Source organism: Seriola dumerili, unplaced genomic scaffold (genome assembly GCF_002260705.1).
Source record: "Seriola dumerili isolate Sdu_G_001 unplaced genomic scaffold, Sdu_1.0 BDQW01000191.1, whole genome shotgun sequence".
Lineage (NCBI taxonomy): Eukaryota > Metazoa > Chordata > Actinopteri > Carangiformes > Carangidae > Seriola > Seriola dumerili.
The window spans coordinates 3,657,406-3,674,870 of NW_019174446.1; the positions used below are offsets into that span (position 1 = coordinate 3,657,406).

General features: G+C 39.5%; 1 protein-coding gene across 1 annotated transcript in view; it reads left to right on the forward strand.

Moving 5' to 3' along the window:
* Window positions 1-819: 819 nt before the first annotated feature.
* Window positions 820-17,465, forward strand: part of ube3d (ubiquitin protein ligase E3D) — a 24,274-nt gene continuing 7,628 nt past the window's right edge. Inside the window, exons 1-9 of the mRNA XM_022753508.1 lie at window positions 820-1,096; window positions 4,514-4,725; window positions 5,265-5,355; window positions 7,144-7,366; window positions 7,875-7,947; window positions 8,032-8,110; window positions 9,989-10,097; window positions 11,263-11,429; window positions 14,217-14,355. Of these exons, the coding sequence (XP_022609229.1) occupies window positions 1,005-1,096; window positions 4,514-4,725; window positions 5,265-5,355; window positions 7,144-7,366; window positions 7,875-7,947; window positions 8,032-8,110; window positions 9,989-10,097; window positions 11,263-11,429; window positions 14,217-14,355 (1,185 nt within the window). The 5' untranslated portion in view covers window positions 820-1,004. The remainder of the gene's footprint in view (window positions 1,097-4,513; window positions 4,726-5,264; window positions 5,356-7,143; window positions 7,367-7,874; window positions 7,948-8,031; window positions 8,111-9,988; window positions 10,098-11,262; window positions 11,430-14,216; window positions 14,356-17,465) is intronic.

A 17,465-nucleotide genomic window follows, 5' to 3' on the forward strand; every position in this document is an offset into this window, starting at 1 on the left:
GTGCTGTCCCACTGTGTGTAAATAATACAGTGATGAGCGCATCAGTAGCTTGTAGTGCCAGAGATACAAAGCAAGACGATTGACAGCTCCCAGACTGCACTGCAGATTAGCTGTACGTCCAACCATAGCGTCCAACTGGTCTTCCGCATGGTCGTCTTCCGCCTCTCAGCGCTGTGAAGTCACCCACAGTTACGTCTAAGTATCTCCGAAATTGTGCGCTTGTCCTTCAAAATAAAACTTAAAAGGGCTACTTTGGCAATTTCAGCATCCCATATAAACCACCACGTCTTTGTTCAACTGTGCAGCTGTGAAAAGTTCAGAATGAAGTTCAGAATGAAGACACACGATAATACCAAACTGCACATTTTAATGCTTTTGGCCTAAATAAATAACAACATTTGTTTTTACTAATTTTGTTTTTGGTATCCCCAAAACCATGAAAACACAAACACATATATCACAAATAACAATTGTACCACACACTACAAAACTAAAATCCATATGTATCTGCAATATAATCAAGATATTATTTATCTGTAGACCTGTGTGGCGAAAATGAAAAATACTTGTCATCACATGAACACAGACTGAGCATTTTTAATAACATTTCAATTACACCATAAACTGATGTTTACCTTCTAAAACATACAATGGAGAAGAAATGTGCTGATTGTGGAGGTCAATTGCGCAAAGGCTCAAACACAATACATCTATCAGATCATTTCACTATATGTCACTATATAATGTGAGAAAAGGATTTACACTTTTATTTTGAAATGTCTGACCGGATGCTCTTCCCTAACAACGGTGTACTTGTCACCGGTGGTATTGTCACGCTGCAGACATGTACCAACCCCTGGATTCCACTGGCTAAATCGGACAAATATTCTCTTATTTTTACTTACTTTGGATGAATGTAACTACCCACAGTCACCCAGCCAAACTGAGTTTTGATTAGTGGATGATTTCTTTTTTTTTATTCTTCTTGAATATTGCGCTAAAGAATGGCAGGCGTGGAGATGTCAACCAAAACGCCTGGTGTTGGAGTCTTCTTAGAGCTGAGAAAAGGGCTTCAGAGTGGACTCCTTATTGTCGGGTGATTATTTTAATAGATAACTATTTCACAATTACAGTTGGGTTACATTGTTGTATGTATTGGCAAGTTTGCAATGCAAGCTGTGCTAGCTAAACTCGTTAGCTACCTTAGCCCAATAAACGTAAACTGATGCTGCAGTTTGAAAAAAAGCGCTGACTAACACCGGTGTTTCTGTTGTGTCAGTGACACGTTCAAATCTGTAACCTTAGACAGGCCTAACTCTTGCTTGAATTTCGTCACTTTGTGTCATGGCATATGTTGGACAACCTGCACAGGGGCCCTACCAAAGATGGTGTGACAAAATGAGTCACTAGCCATTTATTCTAATTTGTGTAAAATTAATTCAAAGATTAAGATTAAATATAGCACACGGGTACTAGGCGTTTGTCTCCAGAAAACTGTGGTTTCTGCTTTTTGTATTTTAAAAACTGTAGAAAACTAGTAAACTGCAGTATGAAAATAGGTTTTGTGTATGATACTTACAGTGTTTATCAATGGTATCAAAGTAACAAGGTGCATTTCAAGTAGTGTACTTAAAAACCTACATGTACCAGTATATGTGCTTAAGTATTTCCATCAGGTGCACCTTTATGCTTCTACAACTCTGCATTTCAAAGGGCAAAATTTTACTTTTTCAATCAATCAAGCAATCAATAAAACTTTATTTCTACAGTGTTTTTCATACAGGTTAGTGCAGTTCAAAGTGCTTCACAGGTGACTGATAAACTAAGAAGAAAAAAGGATTTTGTTTAATCAGCAAACAATTTTTTAAAAACTATTTTAAAGATTTCATATTTTAAAAAGAGAATAATAAAATAACAGATAAAAATGGAATAAAATGCAAAATCCAGATACAACGAAATCGGCGAATAAAATAGAGTCTCTAATAACTTAAAAAAATAAAAATAAAAAAAAAAGAACATACGTAATTAAAGGCCAGACTGAAGAAGTACATTTTGACTCCACTACATTTATTTGACACCCATAGCCACTTTTCAGATTAACATTTTGAATAGAAAACATCAGATGAAGTTATAAAATATGATGCATTATTATAGATTAAACTATCCAACAGTATATTAAGTTGACTACAACAAACTACAACATTAAAGTACAACTAGATATTTATACATAAAAAAATAAATAGATAATTCAATTCTGCATAATGAGTACTTTTATTTTGATACTTCAGTGACATTTTGTTGTTAATACTTAATTAATACTTAATTTTACTAGGTAGCATGTTGATGTGCTGTTTCAGTGTGCAGGGAGTCCTGACTGGAGTACCAGCTATACAGTAAATCCAGCAAAAACCTCTGTGACCAAGGTCATATAATAACACACACTCTACCCAGTCTACCCAGTGTCTCCTGGCTTCACACAGTCTGGATATCATATTGTAAAGGCATGCTAATTAAATATAATTTGATAGTATTATGTCATAAAACAAGAAAGTTAATAGTATTAAAAGTCATAATGTATATTTTCTGCTTTTATGCCTGTTGTAAACTCATATTTCAAAAGATTTTTTAAAATATTATTACCTATTAAATAATTGTACATGTACAGTGTATACAGCAGCAAAGATGAGAACCAGAGTGGTGAGTGTTCGTAGACAATCTTTGATAAGAGTCACCTCTGCATGCTCAAATTGGATGTAGTATGCCTAGAACAACAGTAGATGGGGTTAATGATATTTGTCATGGAGCAAAGTGAAGCGTGGTCCTTTGCTCTCTCACAGTGCACTGAATTCACAATGGAGAGGTGGCTCTGTACCCGACTGCACACTGGAGAAATGTTATTATTACTACATATAACTGCATTTGTTCACCAAGTTTGTTTTCAGTTAAAACAGTGTTTCTCTCAGCTAGTGGTCTTAATGAATTCAGTCATTATTCAGTACCTCTTTTGGCTGAGGCAGCATCATCCAGCAGGAGGTAGAGGCAGCTCTTATAATTGTAGTGGCATTATTTATAATAGCTCTTTACTGTACTAAGCTCAGTTCTGCAGGGAGAAGTGGGACAGTAGCTGGACTCTCCCTTTTATATAATGATGTCTCCACTCAGAATACCTGACATAAAAAAACAGATTTTGTTCTGCAAACAAGGGTGGCTCATTAATCACTGTACCATATGAAACTCTGACTAATTACAGATTCTCCTGAATCCATATGTTGTAGACAAGGGACAAATGCATTAGTACACTATGATTTGATGTTGCCAAGTTTTGGGAAATTAGCTTGTTGGTTCACTTATTATACATTAGGTATCAAGAACAGAAACTATAAAATGACCCAACCTCTTTAGTACAAGGGTCATATCTTGAGGTGAAACAATCAATCTATTTCTCAGTAAGTCGATAGACAGAAAATAACTACTTTGATAACTGATGAATCCCTTCAGTAATTTTCCAAACTAGTTACAGCTGCTCAAATGTAAGGATTTGCTTATGTAATTACCTGCATGTTTCTAAGACTTTTAGTAGCAAAACAAAACAAGAAATCTGAAGAAGTGACCTTGAGCTCTGGTAAGCAAATAATTAAATATCTGAAATGTAAAAACACTGATTCTGTGAAGGTGTTAATATAATCCTGTGTATTCATGATTCAGAAGTGGTTCATATTGAGCAGAGGTGAATCTGTGTGTCACATGAGGATGAAAGTTGTACTGTGGTTATTGTAAGTCAACACAGAGTTGAATAAGTTCTGTCTGTAGCACTGATGGCTGTTTGTCTCCATCTCGGTGTATTAGTTCACCAGAGACTGGTGACCAGCATCTTCACCCTCTTTACCCTTGTACAGTTCTGACCAGAGTGACGTTTAACCAGCAGGTTAAATGTGCACAGACAACTGATAAGAAAACACAGAATCTCACAACAGAAACAGAAAAAACTTTATTGTAACAATTTGTTGAAACAAATTTTAAAAAAAAGTGTGGGAGGAAACCGGAGCACCTTGGAGGAAACCCACACTGCCACAGTGGTGTAAGGATGCAAGAAGCAGCCTAGAGAATGACGTCCTGTCCCACATCCAGGTGACCTTCTGCATCAGGACAAAGGGTAACGTGGATGTGGGGCCAGACTTCAGTTCTATATATTCAGTTTAATATAAAATTTAACAAAGAAAATCATCAAGTCATTGCATTGGAAAAGCTGGAAGCAGCAAGTATTTGGCATTTTTGCTTGAAAATGACTAAAATGATGACGATTATCAGAATAGTTCCAGATTAATCTGTTCTTATTTTTGACTGATCAATTAATTGGCTCATCATTGCAGCTTTACCATAGTGCTAATGTGGAGCATCATTGTGAAATGATGTCGGTGTCATCCCGTAACAATCAGGCCATAAGTCTTGTGTTGTGTATCACTTTAAGCCTGTGTGTGTGTTTGTAAAGCCTCTGCTCCTGTCTGCTCTCCAGGAAAGATGTAGCCAATAGTCCTGCTGACGTGGTTTTGACAGGTGGAGATTCATCGCTCCACATCAGGACTCCACGAGGCGAGCTGAGCCTGAAATTACCTGCAGGAGTCACCTTGGAGCAGGGATCCTGCATTCCAACACCAGCGGGAGGATTCTGTGGAGAGGAGCTGCATTACAGACTGCGCATCAATGTTGCGCGAAGCTCAGATGAAGGTGACGTGTACAGAAACACATCCAGACACGTGGAATGTCCCTCTGCTTTGCACAGACTCCTCTGTGCCAAGATGAGAACAAAGTCTTTTGGTAGCTATTTAGGGCTTCTTTCTGTCTATTCTGAATTAATTGGACTGAGTCACTTGGTCATCTGAGACAGGGAAGGTGTAAATTCTGCTCTCAGCATACTCAACGGCCCACAAGCAACTGATCATCAGAGTCACGAAAACACTCCCTTTAAGTTTCGAATTGATCTCGTATCATCAAAAGTGCACCGCAGAGTCATTGCATAATATTCCCAAAACTCCATCTTTTGGCATTTCCTGAGATTTTTTTTACGTGACTCCTGGTGTGTGAGACGAGAGTTATAGCTAAGGACAGTCACTGACGAATCCAATCAAAATCAGATTGATTGCCCACTCCTTAGCCAAGCCACCTTCACCACCCGGTATTTCATCGATTTTGTGCTCTGTAGTACAAGGTTAGCACCCTTTCACCAAATCTGCCTCATTTATTTGTTTTCCTTTGGCCCTCCACAGATGCTCATGACAGCGTGATGGAGACACTCCGGGCAAAAAAGAGTTATTGCTTCTACTGCCAGGGCTGCATGACCAGGCTGCTGGAGGACAGGTGAGGAGCAGACGGACGGACGGAGGGGGGGGGGTGCAGCAGCATCTGTGGAAAATGGGTTTTTATTTACACCCTCCTCTGCAGGAAGAGGAGCAAGTGTTTATTGATGGTGTGACCCAGCGCTAGAAGTGATAGTCTGAGAGAGAGAAATTGATGGATGTAGCGGGAGCTGGAGTCCACAGTTGTCAGCCTGACTGGGTTAGAGTTATAGAGTCGGTGTGACGTAAGGGTCTGCGCCACCCATTAAAAAACAATTGTGTGGTTAGGTGCTTCAGCTGGACAGTGCTATTATTGCCTTCAGCTTGTAGCTTTCTCTGGTCAGCAATGTTGAAAATTGCAATAGCTGCATTACAGACACCCTTGCCCTCTGGCTATGTTTCTCAGCAATAACCCACTAAAAATTGCCAAAAACTTATTTTTTGATTTTCAATGGGGTCCAGGAAAGGTAGGAGTGTCAGAAGTGCTCACAACAAGGTGAAAAGTTAGATTTTCATCATGCATCATAATGCTTTGTAACAATATTTTGTGACTACAGCCATCACTTGGTGCCCTCTACATATTTTCTTTGTATAGCATGAAACAGAGACTCGGTTTGCTGATTGTTAGGAACACCTGTCTAAAAGTGATGCAGTCTAATACAACAGTCCTGCAATAAATCCTAACCTCTTGAGGGTTACAGTTTCCAGTTTGTGTTGAAACAGTTTTAGAAAGGAGCTGATTCAACTGTATGATCATTTTAGAGGCTGCAGTTTGTGGTGCTATTGAATCGTATTGCCTTATATGGACAGGTGTTTCCATTATTTTGTCCACCACACTTACATCAATGATGGTAGGCTAAATAGCTGAAGCACCTCTTTGCATAATGAAATACAGTTTAGCAACAGCACAAAATGATCAAAAAGCTTTATCAACACAAACTGAACGTTACAACATTCATGAAGGAGGATTTATTACAGGACATTTGCGTTACACTGCATTAGTTTCAGCGAGGTGTTCCTAAAAAACTGCCAACTGAGTGAAGTTAGTGCTTTACTCAATTGAATAACAACAAGTGCTGTATTAAAGCTGCACTATAACAATGGCTGAACTGACTGCATGTAATGTGAAAAAGGTTCACCCAGCTGTAGTTTCCCCAGTTTTAATGAGCCCTTTGCATCTTTCAGCCCTTTTGTTTTGGGTTCAGCTGCACTGATCTTATCAACCTCATTTCCAGCAACAGGAAACTGTTTTCAGCTAAAACGCTCTGATAAAGCCACTGTACACCACCTTCCCGGCACCAAACCACAGAAAGACAAAGTTAGCAACTGGCCGATGAAGCACGGTGGAGAATTTAGATCCAGATATTTTCTTCAGTGAGAGGAAACCAAAGCAAAACAAAAGAAAACTAAATACTGGACTTGAATGAATCGGGTGGTCAGAACACGACTTCACATGAGTGATGATGTTGCTTCGTAATTGCTGGGTTTAAATACATAACTGTTTGCTAACACTTTAACTATAGAAGAAATCTGTTACATGTTTACATTCAATCTACAAAAATACGTTTTAAGGAACTACTGAAAAAATATTTAGATATTTTGGATGGTCCGTCCCCCTCTTCCTCTGGGGTGATTTGGATACTTTTGTGTCCGACTTTTCTTCTTTTGGATTCTGACTTTCTCTCTCTTTTCTTCTCTCCCACTGCAGCAAGACCAATTAATACACTTTCAACATGGACCATTAAAGAAAGAAAACCTGTAATCGCTTTCTTTTTTCTTTTTCTTTTTTTTTGGGTTTCCTCTTCTGCAGAGTGTTTAAGCGAGTTCTTCCTCTCCCTAACGGTAACTGGAACGCCATCGTGGACGACTGGTGTTGCCACCCAGATCCGTTCGCTAACAAGAAGCTGCTGCCCAGAGCAGAGGATTGTTTACTGGGCGACACCTTCCTCCTTCTACCCAGAGATGACAGCTGTGATCAGACTCTCACGGAGGAAGTGAGCCCTGTTGGCGCAGAGGACAGTCAAGACCCAAAGGTGAGGGATGTGCAAAGGAAAGCGATGGTTTGTTGCTTTAGCAGGAAGGAAAAGTCTCTAAAACAGCATTTCAGGCAGAAAAGAATTATAGTAATAAAACCCACTTAAAACGACTTCGCTGCTGCAGGGACAGAAGAAGTGGAGGAAGCACTAAATGGTCAATAAAATATTTTTTAATAAAACACAAAAAATTGGATTTATACTGTATCATAATGTATACTGACCCACACAGAAACTCAACCCTCAGACAGCTGCGTCAGTGAAGTCAAACCCTGAGCTCCCTGTTTTTCTGTTAGTCACTCTCTGAACGAGTGGCACCCTGCATGACTGAGAGTGAGAGAAATAGAAAAAGAGGCAGATAGAAAGAACAAATGACAATGTGCCTACCTTATGTCTCTCTCTGTCTCTCCTCCTCTACTCTTTCCCGTCCTGGTTATAGTCGGCTATTGAAAACAGCCAAGTTAAAAATGGGTTTGTACTGTGGTGATTGCTTTCTTGTTCCACACAGAAACCCTGTCGCCGACTGGCTCTCATCTCCTGTAGAAACTGTTCTTCAATGCTGGGAGAGGCTGTCGCACCAGGTACACATCATTCGAATAGATTTTCATAAATAAACATTTTCAGCTGTGTTTACGCTATGAGCCTTCCTCTGTTGTTTCTCACAGGGACCCTGAAACTGTACATCACACAGGTGGTGGTGGAGCCCACAGTCGGAGACAGAAAGCCAGAAGCTTCACTTAACAGGCAGGTTTTTATCCAAACGTCCTTCTAGCGGTGATGATGAGGAAACTGTAGCAGTTAAACCAAGCTGATTTACAGGGAAATAAATAAAGAGTGGCTGTTACAAGCTGGAGATGAAGTCACACTCAGTCTTTCTGGGTTAATCATTGTGACTCTTGTCGTATATTTTTGTTCTTCACAATAAAATCAGTACAGGAAGAATAAATCAGTTCTAGTTCATTTGTATGTCACTCTCACTCCCGATATCTGACACACCACTGATTGGATTTAACTGAAACTTTAGAGAATGATGCATATCACCACAGTATTCAGGCTTTTTCAGAAATAATTACTCTATTACAGTGTCAGTTCTGAATGAAACAGTTCAATAACCACATCTCACATTGTGCAAGTTTGAATAATTTAAACATTATGCACAAGCATCAGTGTCTCACTTGTTTTTTTTCAACACCATGTTTTCACATACAGTCCAGAACCAAACTCAGTCCTCTTACAAAGGACCAACAGAAAAGGGGCTCAGTTCTTTTTGTGAGTTCATTTGAAAGAGGTATGCGTTCTCGTCATGGTTCACTTCAGCTCTGATGGAGCCTCAGTCCTCTCTCTGTTCACACTATAGTTCCTCTGGAGCTCTCAAACCTTTACTGCTTTGGATTGTGGGTAGCTTTCACTTGGAACAAGGTGGCTGCTACTATACTTGTCTTACCCACAATCCTGTGGTATTTGATTACATTAGTAATATTGTATTACTAATTTGGTTAAATTATTAATACAGTGTAGTATATATATTGTGTGTATACAGACACACACACACACACACACACAAATATATATATATATATATATATATATATATATATATACACACACACATGAGCTGCTGGACACCTGAATTTCCCGTAGGGGATAAATAAAGTATCTATCTATCTATCTATATTTATATATATATATATATATATACATATATTACTATACTATGTATATATACATACATACATGACACTATTATTTGATATTATTAAATCCAATAGATGTTATTATGTAATGTATGAATGTAGTAAGTTTGGCACTATTAAATATATTATTAAAAGTATTAAAAAAACTATTTAAGTACAATAAGCCTACTTCTGTATTATCCTTACGTTCTGTGTTATCATTAACAAATACAACCTTATAAGAGAAAGTGTATGTGTCCGTGTGTGTGCATACTGTATGTGTTTGTGTGGGAGAGAGAAGTGAGGGGGTGTAGTTTCTGTGTGTGGTAGACAGTTGCTGTCTGATGTGTTCATCCTGTATCTGGAGAAGTACACTAGTTATTTCCCCGTCCATAAGTCTTGCTGTCGTTACCAGCAACCGTGGTTCCATCTATTTGTTTTTTTTCGAGTGTCCCAGTGCAATAGCATGTGATTCTGTCTACAGCAGAGCTGAAATACAACGGCAAAAAGCATAACAAACCTGAGGCGTCTTATTTTCACAGTACACAGTTTAGGCAATCCACAATGCAGATTCGAAGCTTTAGAGAGGTCTGAGTTTGTTCGGAGTGGTCACATATGCTCAAAACATGCTGAGTTTGTTTTGAGGGATAAAAGGGACCAAGTGTGAAAACACTTCCCCCTTCACTGTACATGGACTTAACGACTAGCTGCATTATTTGGCTTAATAAACTATTTACAAATTGAGTCCTGGGCCGACACATGACCATGAAAAGTGACATGTTTTCCATAACTTCATCTCAGGTGTTTGATGAGAAAGGAGGGCATGTAATTTTGTCAAAGGTCATTCATCCCTCCACTCTGTTTAACTGTGAATGCATGACCAAGAAGATTAAATGACTTAAAAAAAAACTATATGTGTAACTGACTGAACGTTGCCTCTTTCGGACAGATCTGTCTTCGTGGAGAGGACAGTAGCAGCCAGACTGTTGGAGCTGTCGAACTCACTGAGCACCTTCCACTTCTCTGTCCAAACTCCTGATGGAAAAGCCTTCTTACTGGTGAGAGCGAGCCGGCAAATCAGACAAACACACGATGCTTTAGTAAAAATAGACTACTCGGTGATTTGAGAAATGGGAAGGAGGGATTTGGCAGGTTCTTCAAACAAGCAATATAAAACGCTGATTGATTGTGATTTGTTAGAGTTGTTGAGCCTGCTGCTTCTTTAAAATCAGCTACACATGGATTATTACAAATGGCTCTTTGCAAAACAACAGTAAAACACGACTGCGATTGTCTTGTACAGTTATTTTTTTGGCACTATAGTGAGGACAGAATTGTCTGTTTCATAATGTAGTGTTGTGTAGCAGAGGTGTGTTTGCACGTAATTAACAGTAAATCTAACTGTAAACACGTCTGCTTTAGCGCTTGACTAATGTGTGTTTATATTCTAGTACTAATGAAGCCGGCAGATGATTTTCTGTGCTGATATGTTTCAGTCTGATCACTTCATGCAGATTGTGTTTTTGGCAGACTGAAGGATATTAAAACTCTTCAAACTGAAACTCAGGATAGAAATAACAATATAATCAATTTTGTGTGAAATTAGGACAAAATGGAACAAAATTCTGCAATACATATAGTGTAGACCCTGCATCAAATCAGAGGTTGGTGACATTAGATTTACTGGACCCACAGATTTTTTCCTTGTAGTATTTTTATTTTTTGCCTGACTTTATTCAATTCAATTCAGTTTTATTTGCATAGCGCCAAATCATAATCTACATTATCTCAAGGTACTTTACAGGGTAACTATTAATATAATACAATATTATAGAGAGAAGCCGAGTTCCCACATTATTAACACACAGTATGTAGAAATGTGTTGAGGTGACTCTTTTGATGAAGGTGACAAAATAAGGTGATTAAGCACTGGAAATATTTTATGTTTTATATGTTATATGGGCTAAGCATGTGTCTGAGACATGTCATAAGCTTAAAGACATTTTTAAAATGAATTTTCATAATATTAGGATAAATCATGTATTTAAGTGACAAAACAATGTTAAATCAAGCAGAACATGAGAGCGAATAAAAGTATCACTCTGACTGCAGGAAGCTCGAGTGGATACGTAGACTTTATGTGACGGAGTGTGTTTCCTTGCCCTTGTGACGTCGAGCATGTGCATCTCAAGCGTTAAGTGACCTGTCTGCTCTGTCCTGCAGCTGTGGCTGCTGAACAGCGACTCCATCATAGCGTCAATCCCAGTGATGTGCGTCGGGGGTGAGAGGTCTGTCAGCTCTCAAGCTCTTCCCATCCCATCACCCAAAGCTGCCAGAGCCCTGAAACTCCTCTACGTCGCCTGCTCCGACACAGGCACCATGCAGAGAGAGTAAGTGAGGATGCTTACCGTATCCTCCACGGCTGCCGCCCTCCAACACCCCCCACTCCTCCTCCTTCCAGTCTTTGTTTTCCTCATCTTAATCTTATCCTTTCATCTTCCCCACACACCTTCTCAATCACAACCTGTCTCGGCTCACCGCGAGGGATGAAAGACGACTTTGTTGGTGAACAGATTTGGGTGCGTAATAGAACACTTTGCGCTGTTCAGATGTAATTGTCTGTTATTTTGCAAATGAGATTGCTATCAAAGGTGTTTATCATCTCAAAGTTGTCAGTTGCGTAAGCCATGCTCGTGTTTGTTGCACATACAGGGGGGGGGGGGTTGTTTTGACTGGAGCGAGGCTCTGTGTACCTCGCTGTGATGCATTAGAGAGGTGTAGGTGGATGTGCTGCATGTGGTTCTCCATGCTCAGTACAGCAGCACCCCACTGGAAGAGCCTTCCACTCTCATTATTTTCAACTGAATCAGGACTCAGCGTTTTTCCCTCCTCCTCCTCCTCCTCCTCCTCCTCTTCCTCCTCCTCCTCCTCCTCCCTGCAGCCTAAATAAAGTGAAGGCAGAACAGGGAAGTTTTGTTGTTTCTACCATTCTGACAAGCCCACCGGCCGACTGTTGGAGAACGGGTAATTAGAGGCGAAATTCACATGAAGGAGGGAAGCGTTGTCTTCTCAGTTTAAGCGGTAAGAGTCCATTTAAGTTACATGATGAACTGTATGAGCTGAGTGATGCTCAGGGAACTTACTGCAGAGTGTGACATAGCTGATAAAACATTACCCATTGCTAGAAATGAAACAAAAGCATCTTTTGCTGTTGATGTCTAGTGGACAAACTATGTAAATGTGACACAAACTATCTCAAACTTATCTTTGATATATCTGTAAGGAAACTTATTGTTACTTTTCCGCCGACATACGGGCAAATATCTGTACATCTGCAGCAAGCAAATATCAGCTGATATATTGTCCCAGCTCATTTATCATTCCGCCTCCCTTTATTATTTGCTGGTCAGTGTTTAAACCTGTGGCTGGGCAATTAATCTAATTTTATTTTCGATTACGATTATGAAAACAAGATAATCAAGACACAACAAGTTTCATCCTCCCTACAAAAAACCATCCCCCCATCCACTTCCTGGTTACATTTCAGCGTGTGTTAGCAACACACTTAGGAGTGTGTCATCTTGAGCGGTTTGCTGGTTCAGAGACTCTCTATATATAGTCGGGCCAGTTACAGAGTTTTCAGTATGTTGGTGCAGTGCACTGCAACACAGTGGTCTAATTTATTTTTAATTATTATTTTTATATACTGAATATATGTTTAGTAGTTTCAGTAGGTTGTGGAAGTACACTAATGTTACAATGTAGTTGATCTTATTTATTTTTATCAATTTATTTTATAAATAAGCATTATTTATTTTATTTTTTTTTTATTTGGTTTTCTATTGAATTGTATTTAAAGTTCAAGAAAGTCCAGTTAAAATGACAAAGTTTTTTTTTTTTTTTTTTTAAGTTCAATAAACACATAATAAATAATCTCAATATTGATCAAAATAATTGTGATCATGATTTTTGCCATAATCAAGCAGCCCTATTTAAACCTACAGTAGATTGATCATTTACAAAACAAGCTTCACATTAGAGTCTTGGATGTGTTTTGTTAGAGTCTCAGCTGTGTTTTTTTTATTTCACCCATTTCTGACGTTTTCTCTGAAGTCTCGCAAAGCTAAACGCCGGTGTTACTCACACTTCCTTTTCCCCCTACATAATTTACCATTCATCCTTCATCACTCATCTCTGACATTTTTAAATTAAATGTTATGCCTGGGGAGCTGAACTCCCAGGATGATGGCCCTCTTATTCGGGATACAGTCGGTTACAGTCGACTGCAGCCTGGGGTTGCAGTACGTGTTGTTAAAACTGCCAATAATTGGCTAGAGAATCAGTGAGCCAATGCCTAAGTGGATTATGCTTGTCGCTAATGGCAGTGACTTGATTACGAGTTGAGTGAAAGTCGCAGGCACCATCATCACAGTCTGGTACAATGGGAAACAGGAGGCCTCATAGGTATGGAAATGGAGTCTAATGGAAATTATATAGGCAACTCTTTTTCCATAGAATTCATTCGGATATGTGATTAATCAAATCCTGCCGTAGATGATATTAACTATATGACCGTGCACAAAGAATTGAGATGTAGACTGGTAACTTGATTAGATTTGCTAAGTAAACAGCTTAACCTGATAAGACCCTCGTTGTTGACAGCAAGTTTTCCATGCATGGCTAAAGCGGTAGTGTTTCCTCAGTCTGATATGACGTCTTAAGTAAAACTGCCAAAACTTTGAGAAGACTTTTCCCTCTCAGGAACTGCACAGATGGCTAAATGTCACCCAAACAAACTGGATCAGCACCACTCGCTGACAGAGCATCAATCTTTCTTCTCTCAGGCATTCTTCCTCTTCTCTTTTCACTCCCCTCTTCTTTCCGTCCCACACACACACACACACACACACACACACACACACACACACACACACACACCATCATCATCATGCACGCAGATGGATGCCACACATCACACACTCACCATCAGTCAACTTGTATCACATGTATCCCTACTTATCCAGTTCAGTGTACACTTTAAACTACTTAATTAACACGGCAGGGCGAATGCTGCAACGTGGGATTTACATTAGCGATTTCTGGGCATCATCTTGACTGTGTAATGACATGGCAGTCACTATAAATCACTCCCACTCTGTGTGCGTGTGTGTTTTCAGCATCGTAACTAGCTGGGAGGTCAGTGCCATCGGACATCCTGTGGTGCTGCCGCTGAAGGTGTGTGAGGAGCTGCTGCGAGTGATAGATGACAGCAACTCTACGCTTCCTGCGTCAATGCGTTGCATGAACTCCTATGAGGTGAGATAGGTGCTATGCACTGTAATGGACAACGCATGATGACTAAGGCTTGTTGATTCACATATTTTTTTTTTGGTATTTTTAGAACGCTTATGCCCCGATACAAGCAGGGAGACGCTGAAAGTCTTCTAATTCATCTTCATCTTCTGTAAAAAGCTGTATTAGTAGCACAGCAGTAACACTTTTAGCCGACAGCGATCGCTTATTTCACATACTTCCTGCTTACAGCACCTCGCTTTTCCATTATTCACTAGTGCTTGACAGTGTTTTTATCCTCCCTTAATTAATTTCATGATTCAGAGCTTTCAGTTACCAGCTTCGCTTTAAGGATTATGTGGGTCAAATGTAAGGTTTTTACTTTTGTCAGCCTTATTCCCGCCTCTATACACCTGTGATTCTAGGAAATGTGTATATTTAGCCCGAGTTGCTGAAGAAAAACCCTTTGACTGGAAAATAGGAGGTGTTAACTTTGCTGACAACTCTATTCTCCTAGCCGTTTTAAACATAGTGACAGGGGTAATTAGCACCATTATCCTCCACTTCCTGCTCAGAAAGTTTAGGAAGTGCTTAAACAAGTTTTCACATCTGCTATAAAAGTACGAGAGCTGAGATGATGTTCAGTGAGCGAATCCCAGAGCAGAAAACCCGCTGTTGTACATCATGTGAACCTGCTTCGTGTCAGCCTAGACAGGAAAGAGTGGAGTCCTATTAGAGACATCCGGAGACAATCTTAAAGTGATAGTTGGGGTTGTATACATGGGGTTGTGCGAGGCAGTTATCTGTAGTCGGTGTATTACCTGCAGTAGATTCAGATCAGCTTGCTGCCAGTTTAGAGAAGCAGCCGGGAGCACCGGCACAGAAGCTGAGCGATGCGCCTCTGCGATCAGGGCCATCCGCAAAAATGTTCAAAACATGCCCACAGAAAAAAGCTAATATCAGTTTTAAGTGTTCGATATATGTTGAATATTTTCACCGCTTTATCTTGCCCTACACGTAGCTCTTTCTGACTCAAACAGCTGATATTCAGAGTAATACAGTGCGTGGTAGTTCAACGATAATACGGTAGTTCAACAGTTCAACAACTTTAGTTCCAAAGGAAAGGGCTGTTTGATGGCAACATGAAGCTATATTCAAAATAATGTACAATTTTTTTCTGTGGGAATTTTTTTTAAGTAGCTAATAAACGTTTTTGCGGATGGCCCCGTCCACAGCAGCACAGCACTCAGCTCCTGTGCCAGTGCTCCTGACTGATATTATAAACTGAATCTACTGCAGGTAATACACTGACTATAGATAAATGTACCTCACAGAACCCCACGTAAAATAACCTGAACTATCACTTTAAGGTTCTGTATCAGTGCCAGTCCCGACATATTTTAATGGATCAGCTAAAATAACGCAGATCTCCGGTTGTCACCTAGAAATTAGCCTACTTTTGTCTACTTAGGCTGAAATACAAAGCCCATTGTTTGAAAATACAGTTTCAAGTGGAAAATCTGCCAACATTATTGTTGTACAATGAAAATTGAAAGCTTAATGTAGCAGCAGCAGGAATTGTAGCAGCAGTGATTTATTGGGACAGGGGTTAGTCAGTTATACCAAGGTTCCACCGCCGGTTTGATATTAATGTTAACGTTTCAAATCACTGCGCAGAGCACGTGTACCTTTTACATACCGCAGCAAAAAATTATGCTACAATGCAGCTAAAGCATGCTACACCTGACCTGTGGAAAGGGGCAGTGTGTTTGGAATTGTTCTTTCAATACGGCGAAGGAAAGTTCGATCTGTGCTTGTGACTAAAGAACACAACATTGTGGTTTACTCTAACAAAAACGTGACTTTCAAACTCAGATAATGTCAAAGTAAACTGAGACTGTACTATTTGTGATCTGTCTTGACCAGAGCTTTTTCCCTCTTCTTTCTCTTACATTGTGAGCATTGTGGTCAGATGATAAGCAGCATTGTTGTTTTCTGAGATAACAACATGACATGGGGTGGGAGGGGGGGTCTGGAGAAATTAGGCTATGTTGAAATGGAGAAGACTACAGATAGAGCGACCCAGACACGGGACATAGGATCTGTCTGGTGGTTACAGCGGTAAAAAGAGTGTGATAAACTGACACACTTGAACACTTCCTGATAGTAGGAGCCTCTTGTGCTATAGGCGGCAGAGGACGGGAAGGTAATGCGATCATAGAGTCATCTAGAGTTACCGGAGATGGACTGAGAGCGGCTGAGAGTCTGTGGTTAAAACAACTGTTTGACAAACACTCCCAGGGTCAGGAGAGGAGGACCAGCATGCAGCGGCATGGCAGACTGGAAGCGTATAATGATCTGAAGAGTTACGTCTGCTGGAAACAATGAGATGAAGATATGTGAGAGGAAATGGAACAAAGAGGGAGGGTGTTGTGAGATATGGTCTTCACACTGTCGTCTGTTGGAGGCTCAAGTGAGCAAAGGCCCATCATGTTTGATAAATATAGTAGTAGTAGTAGTTTTTTATTCAGTCATCACATATCATACACTAAACATAAACAATATAGACAGAAAAACAAAAAACAACATCAGCGGTCTATGTATTAAGTAGTGACTGAACAGGCTCAGGCCGAAGCAGAATGCCTGCCGACATTCTTATCAATTGAGCTACCCATCTATAGAAAAGAAAATTATTCACAGTTGTAACCCTCAAAAATATCTCTATAAACCACTCTTAAGAACCAAGAGAATATTATACATTTTTTTTATCCATATTTGTATTGTTCCATAAATTAAGAAAAGGAAATCATTCACAACTGTCAAAAATAGCTTTATAGATCATTCTTTTGAAAACCAAAAGTGAATTACACATTTTAAAAATTTGAATTATCATTGTTCCATAATTAACTTTTAACCCCTCTATTAGCCTTCAAACAGCTCTCAAATCGTATTTGCTCTCCTGTATTGAAAAATACTTTTTTACATTGTCTGGGAGTGACTTTGATTTAGCTCTGAACATTATTTGTCATTAAATTTCATAGCTTGAGACTTTAGAAACAATGGATTTGAGTGATCATGGTAACCTGCGTTATCAATAATACGTAGAGTATATAAAGGCTACGATAACATCTTAC